General features: G+C 33.6%; 1 protein-coding gene across 2 annotated transcripts in view; it reads right to left on the reverse strand.

Moving 5' to 3' along the window:
- Mob2 (MOB kinase activator 2) overlaps positions 1-21,353 on the reverse strand; it is a 223,189-nt gene extending 201,836 nt beyond the window's left edge. The window contains exon 1 of one of the 2 annotated variants that reach the window (XM_088269693.1): positions 21,005-21,353. In XM_088269693.1, coding sequence (XP_088125819.1) covers positions 21,005-21,009 — 5 coding nt within the window. In that variant the 5' untranslated portion in view covers positions 21,010-21,353. Of the gene's footprint in view, positions 1-11,545; positions 13,496-21,004 lie in introns of those variants that run through there. The other variant, XM_088269690.1, reaches the window with a different exon arrangement.

Raw genomic sequence — 21,353 nt, forward strand, 5'->3', positions numbered from 1 at the left:
TTATGTCAACATGCAATAAAAATAAAATAAATAAAGATTCCATATTGTTCAACCGTTCGTTTGAATAAAATAAAGAACGATAAATATCTCACACAAACAAGATAAATAACTCTATTACAGATGAATTATTGTCATACACATGAATAAATTCCGTACATTTTCGTTTGTAAACGAGAAACATTTACAAGACGTGATAACTGAATGCAATCAAGCGCTATTCCCTCCTATATGATCCAGGCAGAGACCCTGGAAGGCATAACGTTATATGTGTTGACTTGACCCAGTTTTCACGAAAATTGAAACGGCGGGTAGCGAGCGATTTGCGTCGAAGTAAAAATCATATATTATAAGGATATACGAGACATATCGTAACGCCACTTTCCTGATCAATTGTCTTATCTGCGTTTGCATAAATACTATAGAAAGATGTCTTTGATTTTATGGTGTTAGCGATTATTATCGTTAATCAAACCTAAAATTAAGATTAACATCATTATAATTTTTGGAAATTGCCACGAGAAAACATTGATTAATAAGTACGTATGTTAAATCGCGGAAGACGCGGGCATGAGATTTAGTAAGCACATGTATGCTTAGAAAATCTAAATAAAACTGTTCCTAAATGAAATTCTGCAAAAACGTTTGTTACGACAGTTAGTCAGAACACTGACGAAATAAAAATTATATTGGATTACGATAATTTCAAGATAGAAATGACACACACTAACAAAATATGTCATATTATAAATATAACATTCAAATCATATTTTTAGACAAAGTCGTTTTCAATTTAAATTCAATTCAATTTAAATTAATTTTGTCAGAAAAAAGTATATAAAATCATGGTTTTTAACCCTGCCTTGTTGTGTACATAACATAGAATTTTGTCTAGCCTCAAACCAGTCTGATGATGTTGGTTACGACGAAACCCGGTTGCTGCTGGTCAAATAAAAATTAGGTTGAAAAAACTACATATTTGTTATTTTATTCTACAAACGAAGTCGTATTGCACTGAATGATAAAAACTAGCTAACTACCATCACGCCGCTTCACCGCAGAGGTAGGCAGAGCAAATAGAATGCCAAAAAATCTATCATTGTAAACAATCTTCTCCCCTTCCACATTCTGAATGATAATAAATCGAAATTGATATTTTTGACTTATAGCCTTGTGTACAATATGAATATTTGATAAGACAATGAAAAAGGACGAGACACGTAATCAACTCTTCATCAAGTCTGGTGAAAATAAATCGATCCTTGAGCGTTTGGGATGCGCGGCACGGCCTGTTAAATTAGATCTATGAATGCAGAGGAAACAGGAAATTGTGACTCGGCTGCTAGCGGAAGTGGCAACTCGGGAAGCCTTCCTTGCTGGGTCCGGGGAGGGTTGGCCCCATGCGGGAACAACAAAAAAAAACAAGTCCTGTATCACCCACAATACAGCATATGATTATAAAACACTTGTAACATAAAACATTTAAAAAAACAAGATTGAGAAAAAAATATATTCAAAGAAAAATATATTGAAAATTGAATTGAAAATGAAAATTGTTATACGAGACATTTTCCAAAGCATACATAAGTCGAGCACACTTGCAATTTACAAACAAATCATTACAGACTATCAACAAAAATTCAAAATCATCCATAATACTTTTTAATAATACATTCTGTAATTGTTTATTATAATTGGCAAGGGTCTTGGTAATATGTTATTTATACGAGTATGTATATAAGTACATATATATATATATATATATATATATATATATATATATATATATATATATATATATATATATATATATATATATATATATATATATATATATATATATATAATGCATTAAAAATGGTTTAATTTTAATATCCCTCAGGATAATAAAATAAAAAACATTTTCAAAATTGCGTATGAATAATACGAATGCAGTACGAATGATCGAATCATTTCAATGTTGCATATTTATGTAACTGTAAAATCGATGATAATAAGGAAAACAAAGGAGTAATATCGGGTAAGAAGTTGAGGGGTGAGAGGTAAAGAAAACCAAAGAAGGGATGATATGATTAAGTAACAGTTAGGGTTCCAAGGATAAAGATAATGTTTTAGACATTTCTTGAAGGTTATCGGAGACGGTCCATTTCTCACATGAAGAGGTAATTCATTCCATTGTTTAGCCGTTTGTATCCTATATATTTTGTACGATTGCAACGACTAGAAAAAATATACGCATCTGTTTGACCTAAACTAATACAATTCATTGTCTATCTTGGTAGACGGTCTTCATGTTAATGGCCCCATAATTTCAGGATTTTATATAAGAATTAACACATTCATGAATAAAAAAAATCAAAAAGGAATAATTAAATATCAGGAATGTATGTATAATTTGCGAGTATAAACACAATTTCAGTCCTCTCCACGACTCATAATACTCGCTCGTCTCAAAGCGAGTATAAACATGAGTTACGCGTGAATGATACACACAAAGATAATAGTGTGTACTAGTTATCTACAAAAAAAATCATGCCGTTTGGTATTTTTTTATATATTTAATAAAAAAGAAATCCTCCTTTAAGAGGATTGTCTGCAGGTAACATAGTAAAGATAGGGAAGGTAAATGTGAAAAATACATCACAAAACACCTCGACCAATTCAAAATAAATCTTTCTTGAATTTATTTTGCAATTGGCGGGCATCAAACCCGCGACGCTAGTTTCGCAGTCAAGCGTCTACCTAGCTACGACACGGCGCCTGTCTATATAATAATCTATTCTGTCAGCATCTCACGATTATTCGCGATATATTGAACGCAGTAAACGTGTTTAAATAAAACAAAATAATTCACACAAAATCAACAAACGTAATTTGCGATAAAGCGTGACAATTTCTAGGGATAACTACATACATTGCAATATTCGCGATAAGGAAAACTACATACCTACATATCTGTATATACCAGACGACAGCGTTTCATCAATAATGATTACACGGATATTGGATCATTTCACTCCGGAAAGCGATAAAGAACATATTGGAGGTGGTATATTTAATTAGTTACATGGAGCAGGTCAGTATTGGTAATGAAGGCCCAACAACGATACGATTTACGACAATATGTCCACGGGTTAATTGGACGGGTCCAAAATAGAACAACTTTATGGGCCAATCAAAATTAAGAAACGGGAAATGAACACGGTTTGATGACATTTCGAGCCTTCATTCTCTCTTTAGGGTTGTTTCACGAGAAAAACAAAGACGGAAGGGAATCAATTTGAATTTACATAACTATTAGGACGACTAAAGACCTACGAACGACGCCAGATCCCGTATGATGCCTTTTAGATGTTAACGTTTTGTATCGTAGCCATATTTATTAATATCGTAATTTCTGTATTAATATCATCATCGCCATATTGGTTAAACGATAATCAACTGGCATTATTACATTATTCATGGCAAAAAAAAACATCGCCAATTAAGGAAGATGCTTGAAAAGTTTTCAAAAGATGCAAAACCCACATTTATCCTCCAATCCACACTACTATAAAAAAATAATTTTAACAATGTATTTGTGATTTTTACTATGGCAACATGCAATACAAGAGTAGGTATTTCAAATTCTTGCCTATCAAAGTAGGAGTTCTGTGTAAAGAGCGAATAAATTTATTAATTTCGTAACAAAAAGAGAAAACTATAGTTTATTAGTTTATTTCATATATTTTGCAATCAATTAAAAAAAACGGATGTCCGAATGAACGTTTAGGAACAGAATATAATAAACAGGATTGTTTAATTTTAAACATATTTTTTAAGAAATTTATGCTTTTTATTTCCTCAGTTTTTTTACTGAGGCATACATTGAATACTACTCATAATCTGAATACAAATATTTGTTTGTTTTTATTATATATATAACTGTAACTAAAAAAATATGTTTAAAATTTGTATTTTCAATGATACTTGCTTTTGCTTTGCACGTGCTAATGACAAAATATTCTATTATTTATTGATTCGGCATTAACTTTGTGGAATGAAATGTTGATTATTTTTTAAAAATTAAACACTTGAATATCCCTTTAATGAGTTTAATTTATATGTACGACTAGTTTCGAAAACTTACATATGTTTTCATCTTCTGGTAAAAAATAAAACTAACGAACAAAAAATATATTCAGGGGTATATATAGGTTAATACATATAGGGAAGGGGGGGGTTTAGGAACAAGATTTTTTGTAAAAGGAAACATTGATAATAATGGTGGCGTATTTTGAAACACTGTCTTATTAATTGACGCTTTATCTGAATTTTAATTTGTAATATTCCACAAAATGTTATATTTCCTTGAAGGTGTAAACCCGCTTTAAACGAAAAGGGGACAATTAGTATTGCAAGTGCATGTGAAGTAATGTTGTTCAGTTAAGCGGGATGGGATTCTCGACAATTAAAACGGAAGAGGCCTATCCTGTGAACTGTCGAGTGCATAGAAGGAAATGGTAACAGTTGTTAAGGGTGAAGGGTAATAATATCTACACCGAACCCGTATATTGGGGTGAAAGTGCAGGTGCCAGCTGAAGCCTATTATTATACTAGTGTCATGTGAGGTAAGCCTTATAAAATCCGAAATATATTGTCAATACTTTTTTTCCAAAATAGATAAAACTCAGATTTGAAAACAAGGATTTGGACCCACTGAAAAATTGTGGATAAAAATTTTCCTTCATATTATTTTTAAGTTTACAAAAGATATCGCTCACTCCTTTCAACAACGCCATATATCAAAAAACTTAATTTTCAGGAGATCGTTTTTAGAGTTTAAAAATATAATAAAATGTATTTAAAATAAATATCAAGCCACTTTTTGAACTTTTTACTATGCAACAGATCTTTTTAGGTAAAACTTGGAGGTTTTTTCTCCATTTGAAAAATATTAAGTACATTTAAAAAAAATAATTTAACAATACCTTTTCTTCAAAATGCAAAAACAACACTTTTTGCCCTGTAGCGGGTAAATATTGAGTTAAAAATTTGCCGCTTTTGCTGGGATGTAGTACATTTTCTGGGCATTCCGAATTCACAACTGAAAATTGACGATTTTTGATTTATGACGTTGTTGAAAGGAGTGAGTGATATGCATACATAAATGACAAGTTCTCTCAATTAGTTTATGTTGTCGTAGCAAAGAACCACAGAATCAAAAACGAAAAGTTTTAAAAACTTTTGGACACGTTCAAAATGTTAGCAAATAAAATAACTGGTAAAATTTTAAGCTAAATATAAATTGGTAATTATGTTTTCAGACGTCTCCCAGCATGTAAAGTAATCCGGTTATACATCTAAATAAAAGGGTCTGCTTAAATAAAGTGTTCTTAAACCAACCAAAGAAGGCTGCCGTGAGCTCAAAACATGAAGCGTCATGAGGTTTATGACATATGTACGAGTTTCAAAAATTTGAGTAGTGTGGTTGTCAATCAAGGGTAGAAAGTTACACGTCTGTAAAGTGATCACTTATGACAGGTCATAAGGCCTGTAAATACCCAGACTTCCAAATTCTTATTCTTCTATGTTGAGACGTCAAAATGTAAAAATAACCCCTAAGTAGTGAAAATTTTAATTTGTAAACAAGGTTTTGGACCACCCAAAAATGTTGGGTAAGTATATGGTAAATGCAAAAAAAAATGTGAATAAAAAATAATGAAAATGATTCGATGTAGCGATTGAAGATTCCGTTTGATTTTAGATAATCTTATTACCGTAAAGCTCGTTGATGTATATTTTAAATCCACCAAAGGAACCAGAATGAGGTAATCCATTTCATAGTGTATTTTCGCTAGCAAAAATCGTCGGTTTTAATAAAACCTACATTTGAAGTGATTTTTTCATCCTATATGTCTTTGTAAAATTCTAACATATTTTTTTATGTACCCAATTTGTAAATCACACTTAATCGTATACCGTTGGGCCCTAACTGTCCATCATATCATTTTTCCTTGGTTTCTTCAAACTTTCCCTTAACTCATTATCTGATCCTACTTCCTTTTCTTTTCTATTCTTCCTAACTTTATTGTTTCATAAATATTATATTATAATTAACTTTGCATATTGACACCTCAACATATATGAAGAAGAATATGGAAGTCTGGGTATTTTCACGGTGCTTACGACCTATCATTGGCTGATTTAAAAGATCATTTCATAAACGTGTAACATTCACCATTCTATCTATGGCTGACAACCACACTACTCAATTTTTTGGAACTAATTTACACATACTTATGTAGGTATATAATATGATTCATACGCCGCTTCATTTGCGAATTTACGGCAGTATCTATGGTTGGTTTGAGTAAGCTTTATTTGGCAGAGACCCTTTGAAATGTATGCAAGACCCTTACCCAATTATTTCACATACTGGGATTTTTAACGCAGATTTATGAACAAGGATTTGGAGACACCTAAAATAGTGTTGTAATTATCTGTCCACGAATACTGCGATTATATGTGAGAAAAAAAATCGTTTATACTTATGTACAAGCACTATCTGCATCCTAATTTCAAACGGGTGAATTAGGCTCAAATATTGACCAGTTTCATTAATCTGTTTAATATTAAGCACAAGAAGATTTTTAAATGAATAATATTTTTTCTTCTTGGTATTTTTACGACCCGTTTTCTGGCCGTTTTTTTAGTCTTAGCCGACTTTTTTTAACACAGTAAAAAAAAGTGAATTAATGAAATGCACGATAAAATTTATGAAAAATTCTTAAAACATTACATTTTGGCAACAAATTCCTTTTAAAAAAATATAGGGTTTTCCACAAGTTTGATTTTTTGTTTTGTTTAACACAGTAAAAAAAGTGAATTAATGAAATGCACGATAAAATTTATGAACATATTCTAAAACATTACATTTTGGCAACAAATTCCTTTTAAAAAAATATAGGGTTTTCTACAAGTTTGATTTTTTGTTTTGTTTAAGACAGTAAAAAAAGTTAATTAATGAAATGCACGATAAAATTTATGTAAAAATTCTTAAAACATTACATTTTGGCAACAAATTCCTTTTAAAAAAAAATATGGGGTTTTCCACAAGTTTGATTTTTTTGTTTTGTTCAACACAGTAAAAAAAGTGAATTAATGAAATGCACGATAAAATTTATGAAAATATTCTTAAAACATTACATTTTGGCAACAAATTCCTTTTAAAAAAATATAGGGTTTTCCACAAGTTTGATGCCAAATCAAAGACAATAAACCAAACCGTACTGAGAATGGTGAAACCTTTAAATCAGTATCTTATCTATATTTAATACGATTGCAAAGGTATGATATTACAAAAATTATTACACATAAAAATGATATCGCTTTTTTAATCGCCCTCTCTAAATAAAAATTAGAAATGCCATTAAAACTGTGTCAATAAATAACGTGACGTCACATAGCCGTTAAAAAGGTTTAAATAAAAATGGCAAACTTAAGTATTGACGTGAGGCAAAATCGTGACCGGAATATTAACGTCCTAACGCCAAAGGGTATAAAAATATGGAGACATTATTAGTATTTACAACAGCGCATGACACGGTACAGGTATAAATAAAATAATTAGTATGTAATACAGTAAAACCTCGATATAACGGACTAATTAGGGGGAGAGTGTCCGTTAAAGCCGATAGTCCGTAATATAAAAAAAGGTTTAAAATAAACAAAAAAACTTTTATGTTTTACTCTGAATGTAGTTGGAAAAAGGAGAAGAGGAAGACCGAGAAAAACTTGGCACGATCAGGTATGTCAAATACTTAAAAGCGGTTAGGTTAGGAGTCAAAATAATCGGCGGGTATGTATGAAGAGATTCATAAATGTAGAGAGGCGAAGAATGTTTGCAAAGATAATGCGGTGTGGCGTTCTATTCTATCTGCCTGCCCCTGTGGGGAAGCGGTGGGATGGTTAGCTAGTTAGTTATATAAAAAATATTTATAAACATGATCACTGTATTTAGATATAAATAATCAATACAAAACACATACAAAATTATATTTATTGTCATCGGACACTTCGTCGTGAAGTGACGTTGCTGTTTGATATCGACGCGCTTGCTTTCGGTAATTCCGCTTTGAAAAGGTAATCAAGTTTTGTTTTTTGTAACTTACGAAAAACAATTGAAGTATTGAGACATAATTTGTGATTTTCATGACCGCTAAAAATTGTTTACATGCGGCGACACTTCAATTTAATCATGTATAATATTGACAACACGTTTTAATATTTGTTTCACATTTGACCGGATTTTTGTCCGTTAAATCTGAAGCCCGTTAAAAGGAGATCCGTTATATCGCGGTTTTACTGTTGTGAATTATCGAAGTGCCTTCGTGAAATGTTTAAATCATTCTAATGAAAAGTTAACATCAACATATGAAACGCAGCAAACATTTCAAGTAGGTGATAACAATCGGTTCACAAATAATAGCGATATTCAGGTATTGAATTATAAGAAGTAAGAAGGCTATGTCGATGCGTTATCCGCCTCCGTGGTGTAATGGTTAGCGTGTTTAGCTACCGTGCTGGTGGTCCCGGGTTCTTGAAATAAGCATGCTCGTTTACAAACATCGATACCAGCATGATCATAAGCAAACCTGTTCAGACGCGCTTAAAGCCTCCCCCCCTACCCTTGCTGCAGGTAGCATGCTCGAAGTATGTATAATGTAACTGGTTCAGAGAAAAATCGTATAGATATCGTGTTATTGTATTTAAGTATTTTTAAAAGAAATAAAATGAAGAAAAAAACACCTTTTCAGCCAATATGACAAATAAACAATGAAAAAACTGTCCTTTAGTAAACTGTACATACTTATCACCAAGAAGCATAAACTTTTATGATCATTTCAGATATGTCATTTAATATTAAAAATACTTTTATGAATTTTTAGATAAGATACGACCACGGAAATGTGAAGAAATATTTAAAGATATACCATAGGTACCATCTTTACACATTGCGAATTTAAAGAACAGGTACTTGGGGGACCAATTTAACGTCAAAAATACTATACTTTATTACTATTTTAATAGGATGAAAAAATATTTTATTTAGAGAATTTGGGTCTCCTTATAACTACCCACTAAGTATGTACAAACTTAAATAAACTAATAAAAAAAGTTATTTTTCTTCTGTTTCAAAAGTTAGTTTTTACCACTGTATTATTATTATCGACACTATCCACACTGAACAATTATTTTGATAGATGACATAAAAATAGAAAAAAAAGTCTCTTTTACATAGTTTTTTATGGAGTAATATTATTCCCCATTTTAATTTATTATGAAATAATAACTTGTGTAATATTTTTTGTTGAATTTTAATTTCAATTAGATATCTAATATTTTCGAATCTAATAATAAAAGTTTGAAAGCACGAAAAAACTTAATTAAAACACTGGACTCTATGTCTAGAGAATACTGTTGTATGGAAGCGAAACTAGGACTATCGGGCAGGTAGAACGGGGGCGGCTGGAGGCGTTTGAGATGTGGTGCTACAGGCGCATGTTGGGAATTCATTGGTCCGAACATTGGTAGCACAACAGCCAAATGGATAGGCCATAATTTAAGACATCCGGGCCTGCTTCTAACGATTGCGGAGGACATGTGCGAAGGCACAAACTACAGAGGACGGCTCCGCTTAAATCACATGGACTAATACAGCTGTCCAAATTTAAAACACAGTAAGTGTACGAGACGTCTTCCGTCCGCACAAGACTGTATAAATTCTGGTCTCCTCTGCGGCGCAAGAAGGGGCAAGTCCCGGCGGTTTGGCGGTGGCGTAAATACCGCTTGATGACGCGATGGCCGCAACCGCTGTACCCAGTTGTAAACTGGGTACAAAGCGCTGCACCGACAAGTCAACCTCTATAGCCCTGAAAAGGGCTTTCCGAAACAGGTCCGTGAATCGGTGCAAAGAGGCGAAGCGGTTCAGGATGGCGGCGCGGCGAGGTTTCAGAGATCGGGAGCGGAGGAGTAATAACAAGTTTCGGTGTTAGAACTGAACTGATTTATTCTGAAAAATGCGCCCTCTATATACCCGGCCGTGATCGCGTACCGCCCGACAGTGGGAAAGTACAGCCAATCAGCGGCCGGGGGAAAGAGACAGCCATATCTCTGTCTCTCTCTAAGAAGCACCGGACGGGCTACATTTCTGTACCGTACCGGGGCTTTCAAAAAACAATGGATTATATTTTTAACTATTAACTATTTTCCTAAAAGTAACTTAACCTAGCCTAGAGCTTTATTCTCCTCGGTATGGGCAAAGACCACCCCCGAAAGCGACACATTATAGTCTTTATTGAGGGGGCAGTACATTGCGTACACATACCGAGGTCCCTAAGCTAATTAAATATACTTTATACACAAAATCCCTTCTTCGGGCCGCAGTGTGGCGGGCAGCCGTCTCGCCCGCCGAGCGCCCAGAGTTCCTTTTCTGGGCCGCCGCACGGGGTACGCGATGACGTCGCTTACAGTAAGGGACATTTTTTTTTGTAGTAGTTTTTTTTTGCATTTATGGACTAAGTAGACTCTACTTAGTTCAAAAATGCAAATAAAACCTACTACAAAAAAAAATGTCCCTTACTGTGTTTTAAATTTGGACAGCCGAATACCACATGATTCGAGGGATGAAAATTGATTCTCTTCAAGTATTTTTAATTTGAATTTTTGATAGTAAATACTAAGCAAAATATGGGATCAAAAACATATTTTTTGTAGCTGCAACATTGCCCGTAGATCGTGCCGATATATTCCGTTATTAATAATAACGTGAAATACTCTAATAACGTTGACTATTGATATCAAATATGTGGATATTTTCTATAGATCTCTTTCTTCGCAACAATTATTTGTGTAATCTTCAGTCGCAACGTTAAATATATTTCAGGGTGTCCCGACGTGATATGAAACATGTATCGTTCTTCCCTTTTTTATGAAAGAAGATAAAAGTCTGACCATCCCAGCGCTTGCGACCACTTGACGATCACTAGATACACTGTGAACACGGTGAACGTTACACAAGTGCATAAAGTGATCGCTTAAGCCAGCCAAATGCTAGCCCAGGGATGCTCAGACTTCCTCCTTCATTCATAAAAAAGGGAAAAACTATACATGTTACATATCAAATTGAGACACCTTAAATTGACAACTCATCCATAGATTGAATAATCCAGTGTCCGAAATAATAAATAATATTAATAACTTCATTAATTGGTTCGGCAGAATGCATCGAAACACGCGTTACAATAGATTTTAGGAAAAAGTGATATTTACTAAGTAAAACTTAAATTTAAAATATAATTAACGTTAAGTATAGTTTAAGCAAAATATGGGCAGGATATCACAGTTAGGACGTTCAAGTATAGTAAATCTTGTAGGATTTTGTATTTGACTTTACCAATAATAACGCGTATTTTTATAAGTAAACTAGCATACATACAAGAGGGATTATTAGCTTCATTATACAATAAACTGAATGCGTGGTATGGATGAAGAAGCCTTTGGTTACCTGCAGAAGCACGTGACGGTCTCTTCGACATCGAGAGGCAGGGCGAATCCTCTTGGCGGGGGCCCCACGGCCGTGTAGCGCACGTGGAGCGCGCGAGCCGCCGCCCCCCGCGCGAACATCCCCGAGGGCCACATGGGCCCCCTGCCCCCTCGGCCCCCGCAAGGACACACGCCAAACCGGCCGGAAAACACGGCGACCAAATGTGTGACACGCTATGAAACCGACATCTTACGCCCAAACGTCAGAAAACAGTACACTAATAACTAAAACACTGGCTTAAAACTGGCGGTCTACATCATCCCTAAAACCTACATTTGTAGGTAATAGTAAAATATGTCCCCAGCACTAAAAACTTAAATAACTTTTTAGAAATATTTTTCAATCTGGTCACTTAAACATTAATATTAAAAGTCAGTATCTTAACATAAGAGTAAAAAATGGATCATTGTTTAAAACCGACAGTCTACATAATCTCTAAAACCTACATTTGTAGATACTAGTAAAACAGCTCCTCAACACTAAAAACTGAAGTTTTACTTTTAGGAATAATCTTTTTCAAACTGGTCACTTAAACACAAATAATAAAAGTCGATATCTTAAAATAAGAGTAAAAAATGGATCATTGTTTAAGGCAGGTGATTCATGTTTACTAGTGCACAATGCGCAACACGCACTTCCGCGAAGAGTGCAGCGTCCGGCCGTCTTCTGTCCCCATACACTTGGAGCAAAATGAACAATACAGACTCGGGTTCATACGACACACTATTTCCTACACACATACAACATTACGCAAGTGTGATACTTTCAAGGTATTTTCGTTCAGAACGACGGACACTTTCCAATAAAATTAATTAGACTAAAGCAAACCTTGGATTGTTGCATTTGAAGAAAATTGTCATTGGCGGCACCAACTTACGCTATCATCGTATTAAATAAGATGTAAAAAAACATTCAACAATAACAACGGAGATACAATGAATTATTTCAATACCGGTTACATTTCAATAAAAAAGACAAGTAACAATTAAAAATCAATGAATTAACAACACATGAATCACCCTGAGAAACATAGTTTTGAAATATGATGTATTTAGCGAGTACCTAAGAATAGCATCATTTAGGATAAGTCCACATTTGATCATGACATTCAATAATATCGATGACAGCGACCTCTGAAAAACGAAATTGGTCTATGATTCACGTCGAATTATTATGCAAAAAAAGCTTTACGACACGAGGTAAATCATTTCAAATTATAGGGTGTTTGTTTATTTGCAAATTAAATACACATCGGAAGAAGGTTAAATCAAAGTGATTTACTTTCAAAGCAATAACAGAACACTTCTAACTGTAATATTATTCACCGGCTGTAATAACTTAGTTCACGTGCTGCCGCTGCGTAGGAAGCATTAGCGCAAGCCGAAATATTATGTATGTAGGAATAACGTTAATTCAGCGCGTTCTACGAGGCATAAACCTTTTGTGAAATCGTTTTCATCTATCGCGAGCGTTAGAACTCAGAACTCATTGTCAGTAGAAGTATGAAGAGGTATAGAGACAAAACAAAACAATTTCACACTTGATGAGTCACTAAAGGTATTTCATAATATCACCGAGCGTTTTAATCAGAGCCGACGGTACTCAATCTGGAGGATGCGATAAGGCGCTGCACGGCGGGCGATAAGGCGAGGGTCTCCGCGTGGAGACGAGCCGGCGACGCGCCGATACGGCGACGCGGCGACAGGAGCGCAGGAGGTGGGCAGAGCGAGGAGCGGCCGCGACTGGCGACCCGCAGCCGGTGACCGGGTCCCGGGTCTTCTCGCCTCACCTCGACCGGCACTAGATAACGCTCCGACACGAGCGGATGGCCATAATTCCATTATTGCCAACGCGACCATCCACCGCCGACTGGATAAGACAATGTTGCGCCGCAAGTGCGCAAGCGCCTACTGAAGATAACGTATCGTACGAATTCGTTAATTCCACCTGTAAACATAATATCGCAGACCTCCGCGAACCGCCGGCCGGCCTATGTACAAGCTGCGAGAACACTATCGCGGGCGGTTCAACTCAAATCACAGTCCACGACACAAATCGATTCTAATTAGTACTGTTTAGAAGAAAGAATATCAACAAAGTATACGTATAGAATGTATACATTACAGATATCGACAATTTTCAGTTATTCGTGTATATTCCATTACTTATTTATTGCCAACTAATAGTATGTAGATATGTATTTGTATGTCCATGTACATGTGTATGCATGTATGTATGTATGTATGTGTGTGTATGTATGTATGTAAGTATGTACGTATGTATGTATGTATGTATGTAAGTATGTATGTTTGTGTGTACAGTATCGAACAGATTAATTGAAACAAAACTTTTTTTTTCGTTTTTTCAAAAAAAAAATTTTTTTGGTGTTCTCGTATCATGGACCAGGGCTGCTTCTTTCAGTGACTGAGATGATGAATAGCGAGAAATATCAGCCAATTCTTCTGGAAAAGATACTACCAGATATACAAAAACGAAGGTGAAATGGTAATGGAATATTTCAGCAGGACTTAACCCCCTGCCAGAAATCCAAAAAAAAAAGAATTTCTTCACACAAAAACAATGAACTGTGTTGGACTGGTCAATAATTTTGCCAGACATAAACTTAATTGAAAATCTATCGGCAATCTGTAAGAGTCGGCTCTCCAATTGATTGCACTACGGTGGAAAAGCTCATTTTGTCCATAATTCAGGTATGGTTTTGAGACGAAAAAACGGCATCCACGTGCCAAAACCTTATAGAATAGATGCCAAGAAGAGCAAAATCTTTGATTGCGCCCAAATAAGATCATAATAAATATTAATTTGTGATATAACTAATAAACAAAAGATTTTACAAAACATTCTACGAAAATACAACAAAAAAGTTTTGTTTCAATTAATCTATTCGATACTGTATGTATGTATGTATAAATACATTTTGTAAAATGTGCCCTCGACACGGGAAACCTCAGTGAAGGGGCACATTAACGTTATCTGTAATTTATAATTATGTAATTGTGCAAGTAAAACACTTGTGTTTTTTACCACTTGAGTTTATTTTATGACGACTAGTTTCGGACGCTATGCTTCCATCTTCAGGTATAAATGTAAACTCAAACGTAATAAATAATTAACTGTTCTATTAAGTGTTTTTCTTTAACAATTTCATCACGGTTTACCACAAAATGAATGCCGAAACAATAAATAAAATATGTAATTATGTATATCGTAGTCGTACAGGAGAAAGTGACCAACTAATAAAACGTAAAATGTTCAGAAGGGACATTTAAGTCACTTTTGCTTGGCAATAAAATAAACATCAATGCAGTTAGTCATTTTTAACAAGTGAATATATTACACTTTCACGTTCAAAATCCTTTTGGATATTTTCAACGAAATATTAAGCTAGCAAGATATCAAATAGTCAACGATCACGTTTTTATAAAAAATGCACTTAGTCACTTTCTCCTGTATGACTACGATATGATGATAATAATAAAATAAAAAACAACACATTTTTCCATCTCAATATTCATGACGAAGAATATAAGCCTGGGCATTCACAGGGCTTACGACCTGTCATATGCTGGTTAAGAGACCACTTTACGGACGTATAAAATTCACCATTCTACCAATGGTTTCTCCGAGATGTGGCAATAGAAAACGTCATTTGGGATTACGTTACTTTGTAGTTTCCAGCCGAGAAAAGCTGACGTCAGTGGATTAAAACAAAACTGCCTACGCTCCTAATGATTACGTGATTTATATATAATACATACATTAAAGGATTTTTTCAGTCGTGTGATTAGTGTGCTTGAAAAAAACCAGAGAGATCATGACCCCGCGGTACCATCACGTGTCGTTCACGGACTTCGATCGACAGGTCCTGGTTTAGCTGAAACGACTTGTTTCTTGCTTGCGTGAAACGTTGAATACATCTTTTCGAGAGTACCTCTTCCGTTTCAAAATTAGACAATACTCTATTTGCGAATATGATGAGACGTCATCACAAGCATAAGTAGAGTTTTGTCCCTCATTTAGTGTGGATATGTTTAATTTTTGAAAAAAAATTAAATTGGAAACAGGATAAGAGAAAGAAGGTGTAAAAAAAATAAAATAAATCGGTGAGGCAATAGGATATAAAGATCCATCCGATTTAGTGGTGTCCTATTTAGAAAATATGACAAGTAAATGAACTATGTGACAAATCTTGATTGATATCAGATATTGAATCTATTGTAAATATTGTATTCAATTGTATTGTTTTTATGGATCTATTGTATTGTTTTTAGGGATCAACCTTAATAATTTTTTATTAACCAAACACATTCGCAAATTGTCCGCCTCCGTAGTGTGATGGTCAGCATGCTTGGCTGCCGTTCTGGAGGTCCCGGGTTCGATTCCCAAGGGAAGGGAGTTAAATAAATATATGTGATTTTTTCACTGTAATATTTATTCAATCTAACCCTGGACTGGTACCTGAAGCGGAGGGCTGATCACCTTTCCTTCATGTGTAAACGATCAAGATAACTCTGCGTTAATATGACGCAGTGCCTTATGCACCATTGGGGTGCGGATAAGGGTTTTATTATTTATTTATATTATACACATTCACTATCATTTTTAAGACATATAAACTAAAAACTAACTAACTAAACATATAAACTAAGTATGCTATAAATCCTTGTACATAATAAATAGGCAAGGAGATTTTTCTTAGGCAACTAATATTTTTTTTAAAACACAGTGGGTACGCGTAGCATTGGTTGAAAACTGTACAAAACAATAACACATTTATGTACAATTTATTTAATTTCCAAATACCCAAAGATCCGAGTCATGACTTAAACCATTTTTTCTAAAATATATATGATTAAATTAATAAAGGGGTTTTACATAAATTCGAAATGAACCAATTACTTAATAATAACTCATAATGTAATAAAAACTTTAGCAAAATAAGACAAAAAGTAACGAATGAATCATCTATCAGTCATATTTTGAGTCACGTTGCCACATGAAGATTTTAATATCCAAGTAGATCACATATGAATATAAGGACTCGTATATTATTATGCAAATAAACATTTTATGATTGAAGTATCATAGTTTGCGTTTAACTAATGCATATGTATGTATGTACAGTAAAACCTCGGGTTATGACCAAAACTTCTTCGACTTACGAACAAAATATCGGGTTACGAACAGGAGATATTAGCGAAATTAGCAAGAAAGAATTAGAATAGCTTCGTGATAAGCAGAAAAATACGGCGGCGGAGAAAATATTATCTTCAGGGTTAGATAAAAGAATGGATGCTGGTGAAATGTGAGCGAAATGGAGTAAGATACAAAGATTCGTAGACAGATATCATCCCCATTAAACCGTGGAAATGATAATTCGGTGTAATATTCTAGATATCGAATCATAATATTACAGGTAATAAAGTAAAATTTCTTTGCACCAAACATCTCATGAGATACATCAAAGAATACAGATTGCGTTTTATTTTTCGTTCGTCATTTTTGTTTTGCTAAATACGAGAATTTTTACCGATTTCGGGCAAATACGACGAAGCTTAAAAATTTTCTGTGATGGAAAACCGATTTGAAGATATCTTCTTCCGATTGCACGAAAGTACGTACTTCTTAAAATATTTATAATATAAAATAATTATTACTTTTTATATTATAAATATTAACTAAATTTAACTAACTAACTAACCATCACGCCGCTTAACCGCAGGGGTAGGCAGAGAGAATCGAACGCCACACCACTCTGTCTTTGAAAACATTCTTCGCCTCTTCTAAATTCATGCATCTCCTCATACATACCCGACGATTATTACGACTCCTGACCGGGCCGCATTCAAGTATTTGACATACCTGATAGTGCCAAGTTTTCCTCGGTCTTTCTCTGCTTCTTTAGATACGTATGTATGAATCTGAAGTAAATTTTCCAATTTATTTTTATGATGCTTGGTAAAAAAATTGTATGCCAGACTAGTATCATTAAAATAATAATAATACTAGTCTGGCATAATTTTTTTTACCAAGCGTCAAAAAAAATAAATTGGAAAATTTTCTTCAGATTCATACATACGTATTTATATATATTTTGACGTATTTATTTCGTATTATATATATATATATATATATATATATATATATATATATATATATATATATATATATATATATATATATATATATATATATATATATATATATATATATGTATATATATATATATATATATATATATATATATATATATATATATATATATATATATATTTATATATATTGTATTTGATTGATTTATGACCAACGAGTATAAACTTTAATCCAGAATCAACATTAATATTGATAATTAAATATAGATAAGTTATGTACGAGCAGGCTGCTAATGAGATTTTTTTAAATTAAAAATTGATCCACATTTTGACATATAACAGCATGGCTAAATATGCTTAATTCTAGATATGACCACTTGTGGCCTAAGTATTTGACGAGTAGGACATTTATATATATATATATATATATATATATATATATATATATATATATATATATATATATATATATATATATATATATATATATATATATATATATATATATATATATATATAAATATATGTACATACATACATACATACATAAACACACACACATATATATTAATATATAAAGCGTTACCCTCAGACTGGTACCAAGGGCGTAAGAATGACAACTTCGTCTTATGTCTTAAGCATCATTAACGATCAAGATTACACAGCCACGATCCAAAGCACGATACAATGATCCATTTTATCAAATGGAGAAAATAGGAACATACATGGATGAGCGCCCATTAAACGCTTATTAAAAAAAATATCGCGTGATGTGCGGGTAAACAAACGCATAGCAGCAGGTACTTTATTTTTCCGGTTTTCAATAACATCTATTTCACTTCATTTAATTTTTTTTTAACATATTATAATAAGAACACGTGTATTAAAAAAAACTATAAACTCAACAAAATACACTTCAAAAGCCAACAAAATATCGCTGGCGATATACAGATATGTACTGAAATGTAAAATCTGCGATGCGACAGCGAGGTTGGGGTTCTGGAGGGGCGGCGGTGAAGGGGAGAAGGGAAGAAGAGAGGAAGCACTTCAACACTCGCGAAGCCTTCCCTGGTCTAGGGGTAGCTACACACGTGAACGGCAATGCAAATTAATATGTATAGATACTGGGTATGAACTCGGTTTGTTCCCTCAGCAAACGTAAATGAGAGAGGGTGTGAGTGTTAATATCTCGTCAGGGTCAGAGGGTAATCTAGATGTCTAGATGTCGTACCGGAGATCAAGTGTGATCTCATCAGATTGGCGGTTCATTTTTCTCGAACTTTTTGATATCTATAAATCCAAAAAGCCTATCCTAATGCTTATAACCATGATCAAAGACGTAAGTGCGCTGCATAAATCGTAACTCTTCTAGTTTGAGTATATCAAATATTTTTTTACACGGTGAATGATAACACGAGCAATGATTAAATTGGCTCTGTACGGTGCTTTTAGCATGGTAACATATTTATGTATCTATTAGTAAATTTCACATACGCACTACTATCACGCCGTTACTTCCAAGGTACGCAGAAATGATAGAACGTCACAAGCGTCTGTCCTTTCATATTGACATACATGCCATCCGGTTACGTAGACTTTTGACATAGACAGATTTTAGATTCTGATTGATTTGAGTACAAATTCTTTCTTGGCCCGTTGGCAATCATACTTACTCTCATCATCCATTTGTTTTATATAAAAAAAAACAACCTTAGACACCTTTTCGCATTATTTTCAATCATACTTACTCACCCTTACATTTCCATTTAATTTATTTATTTTCTTTACGAGTGGAATACATTATAAGTACATATAATTTGTTTACTGAACAATTGCAAGCGCATTTCTACGATTTAATTAAAAATAATAAAAAAAGTCAACATTATCGATTACTAAAGCGTTTATTTTTTAGTAGTTTTTTTAGGATTTCATCCTACGAACGATCATGTTAGTATTTTGTATAATGAAACTGCACATCAAATCAATAATTTGATACGTTGCAGAGAAACGAATCATTTCGAAGTAAACATACTTTGCAACATATATATATACCATATACATTACGAAAATGAATACAGTGTTGTGGATAATCGGACAAAACATTGCTTAAAAAATCCATATATTTTTTTATTCTACTCTACTACTACTACTACCATCACGCCGTTTGCCATCAGGTGTGGGCAGAGATGATGGAACGCCACACTCGTCTGTCCTGACATATTATACTCCTAGTTTCCTTCACATCCATACATCTAGTTATACATGCCCTTCGGTTACGTAGACTTTTGACACAACCAGATTTTAGGTTATGATTGACCTATTTTTTTTTTGGCGAACCATGTTTTGTTCTCGAATTTGCCAAATATACTTTATTTGTCTTTCTCTCGTTATCTATTCGCTCCACACGTCCAGACCACCTCAAAGAACATTTCTTTATCTTTTCAATTATCCCTAGTTCAGCCTTACATTATTTTCTAATATCTTCCTTTTTATTTTAGTCATACAACGTTTTCCATACATTCGTCTGAGGAAACGCATTTCAACATTTTATTCTCTCCTATATAATTCACAAAATGTTGTCGGCAGAGATAATTTCGCATTACTACTTAAGACAATGACAAGTCAAAAGTATGGTGCTAGATTTGATATTATAAAGTAGTGTAATGCAAAATAAATACCTCAAAATGGAAATTTTCGACTAATATGGGAAATAGGGATGCCCCACACATCGTGACATCTAAGTAATATCAGCGAATAAAGTTGTTATAAAACATAAAATATGTAATAAATGCGAAAAAACCGTTATTTATATTAGCCTTACCTGTAAGAATATACAAATAAATATTTTAAACATTATTTGATAATAAACAATATTTTTTTTTAATCCAATGGAATATTTGAATTCTTAAACGAAAATTTGTAGTATTTCAAACAAAGACAAAAATATTTTCGTATTGCCGATATTATATAAGCTACTCTTTCGAATTGCATATTATGTAAATGCGATTATTATTGTATCGATAAACTGTACAATCTCAGCAGAAAGGTCAAAAAGAATCAATAAATATCACCATGGCAACGAAGAAATAAAATATTGTATGTGCATTTTAAAGCGAGCAAGATAATTGACGTTTCTCATTATGAGTAATATGAGAGTCTAGGGATCTTTGGAATAACAATATTATTAATAGTACGAAAGTTCATTGGCTTAGAGAATAATTTTAAATTTATATCTATAAATTCACATAAGACATTAGGAAATATAAGTGTACATTTATAAGTACAACGTTTGGCATGCATTACGTACCCCATAAACCAGTCGACAGTATCCCTTAAGTATTCTGGTAGGCGCTCCAGCTTGACGAAAATTTATTAAGCGCCTAATCTCGCGAAAATAGACTGGGAAATCAATTCCCAGGATCACCTGCTGTAACTGTCAATAACTCGGGCTTGCGTCAAATCAAATTGCACTTCACTTAAATCGATAAATTTACGCTAATCCTGGAACTCACGATTCAATAAATTAATTTAACGTCAACGCAATTAAAGAACGCGGAGACGAATTCATATATAATTTGTTTTTCATGTTAAAATCGACGCAATGCATCGCCATTCATAGGCTAGCAGCTGAGCGAAAAATCGCCATCTTGTGTATA

This window comes from Brachycentrus maculatus, unplaced genomic scaffold, assembly GCF_059751285.1.
Source record: "Brachycentrus maculatus isolate JH-2025_06_01 unplaced genomic scaffold, ASM5975128v1 h1tg000361l, whole genome shotgun sequence".
NCBI lineage: Eukaryota > Metazoa > Arthropoda > Insecta > Trichoptera > Brachycentridae > Brachycentrus > Brachycentrus maculatus.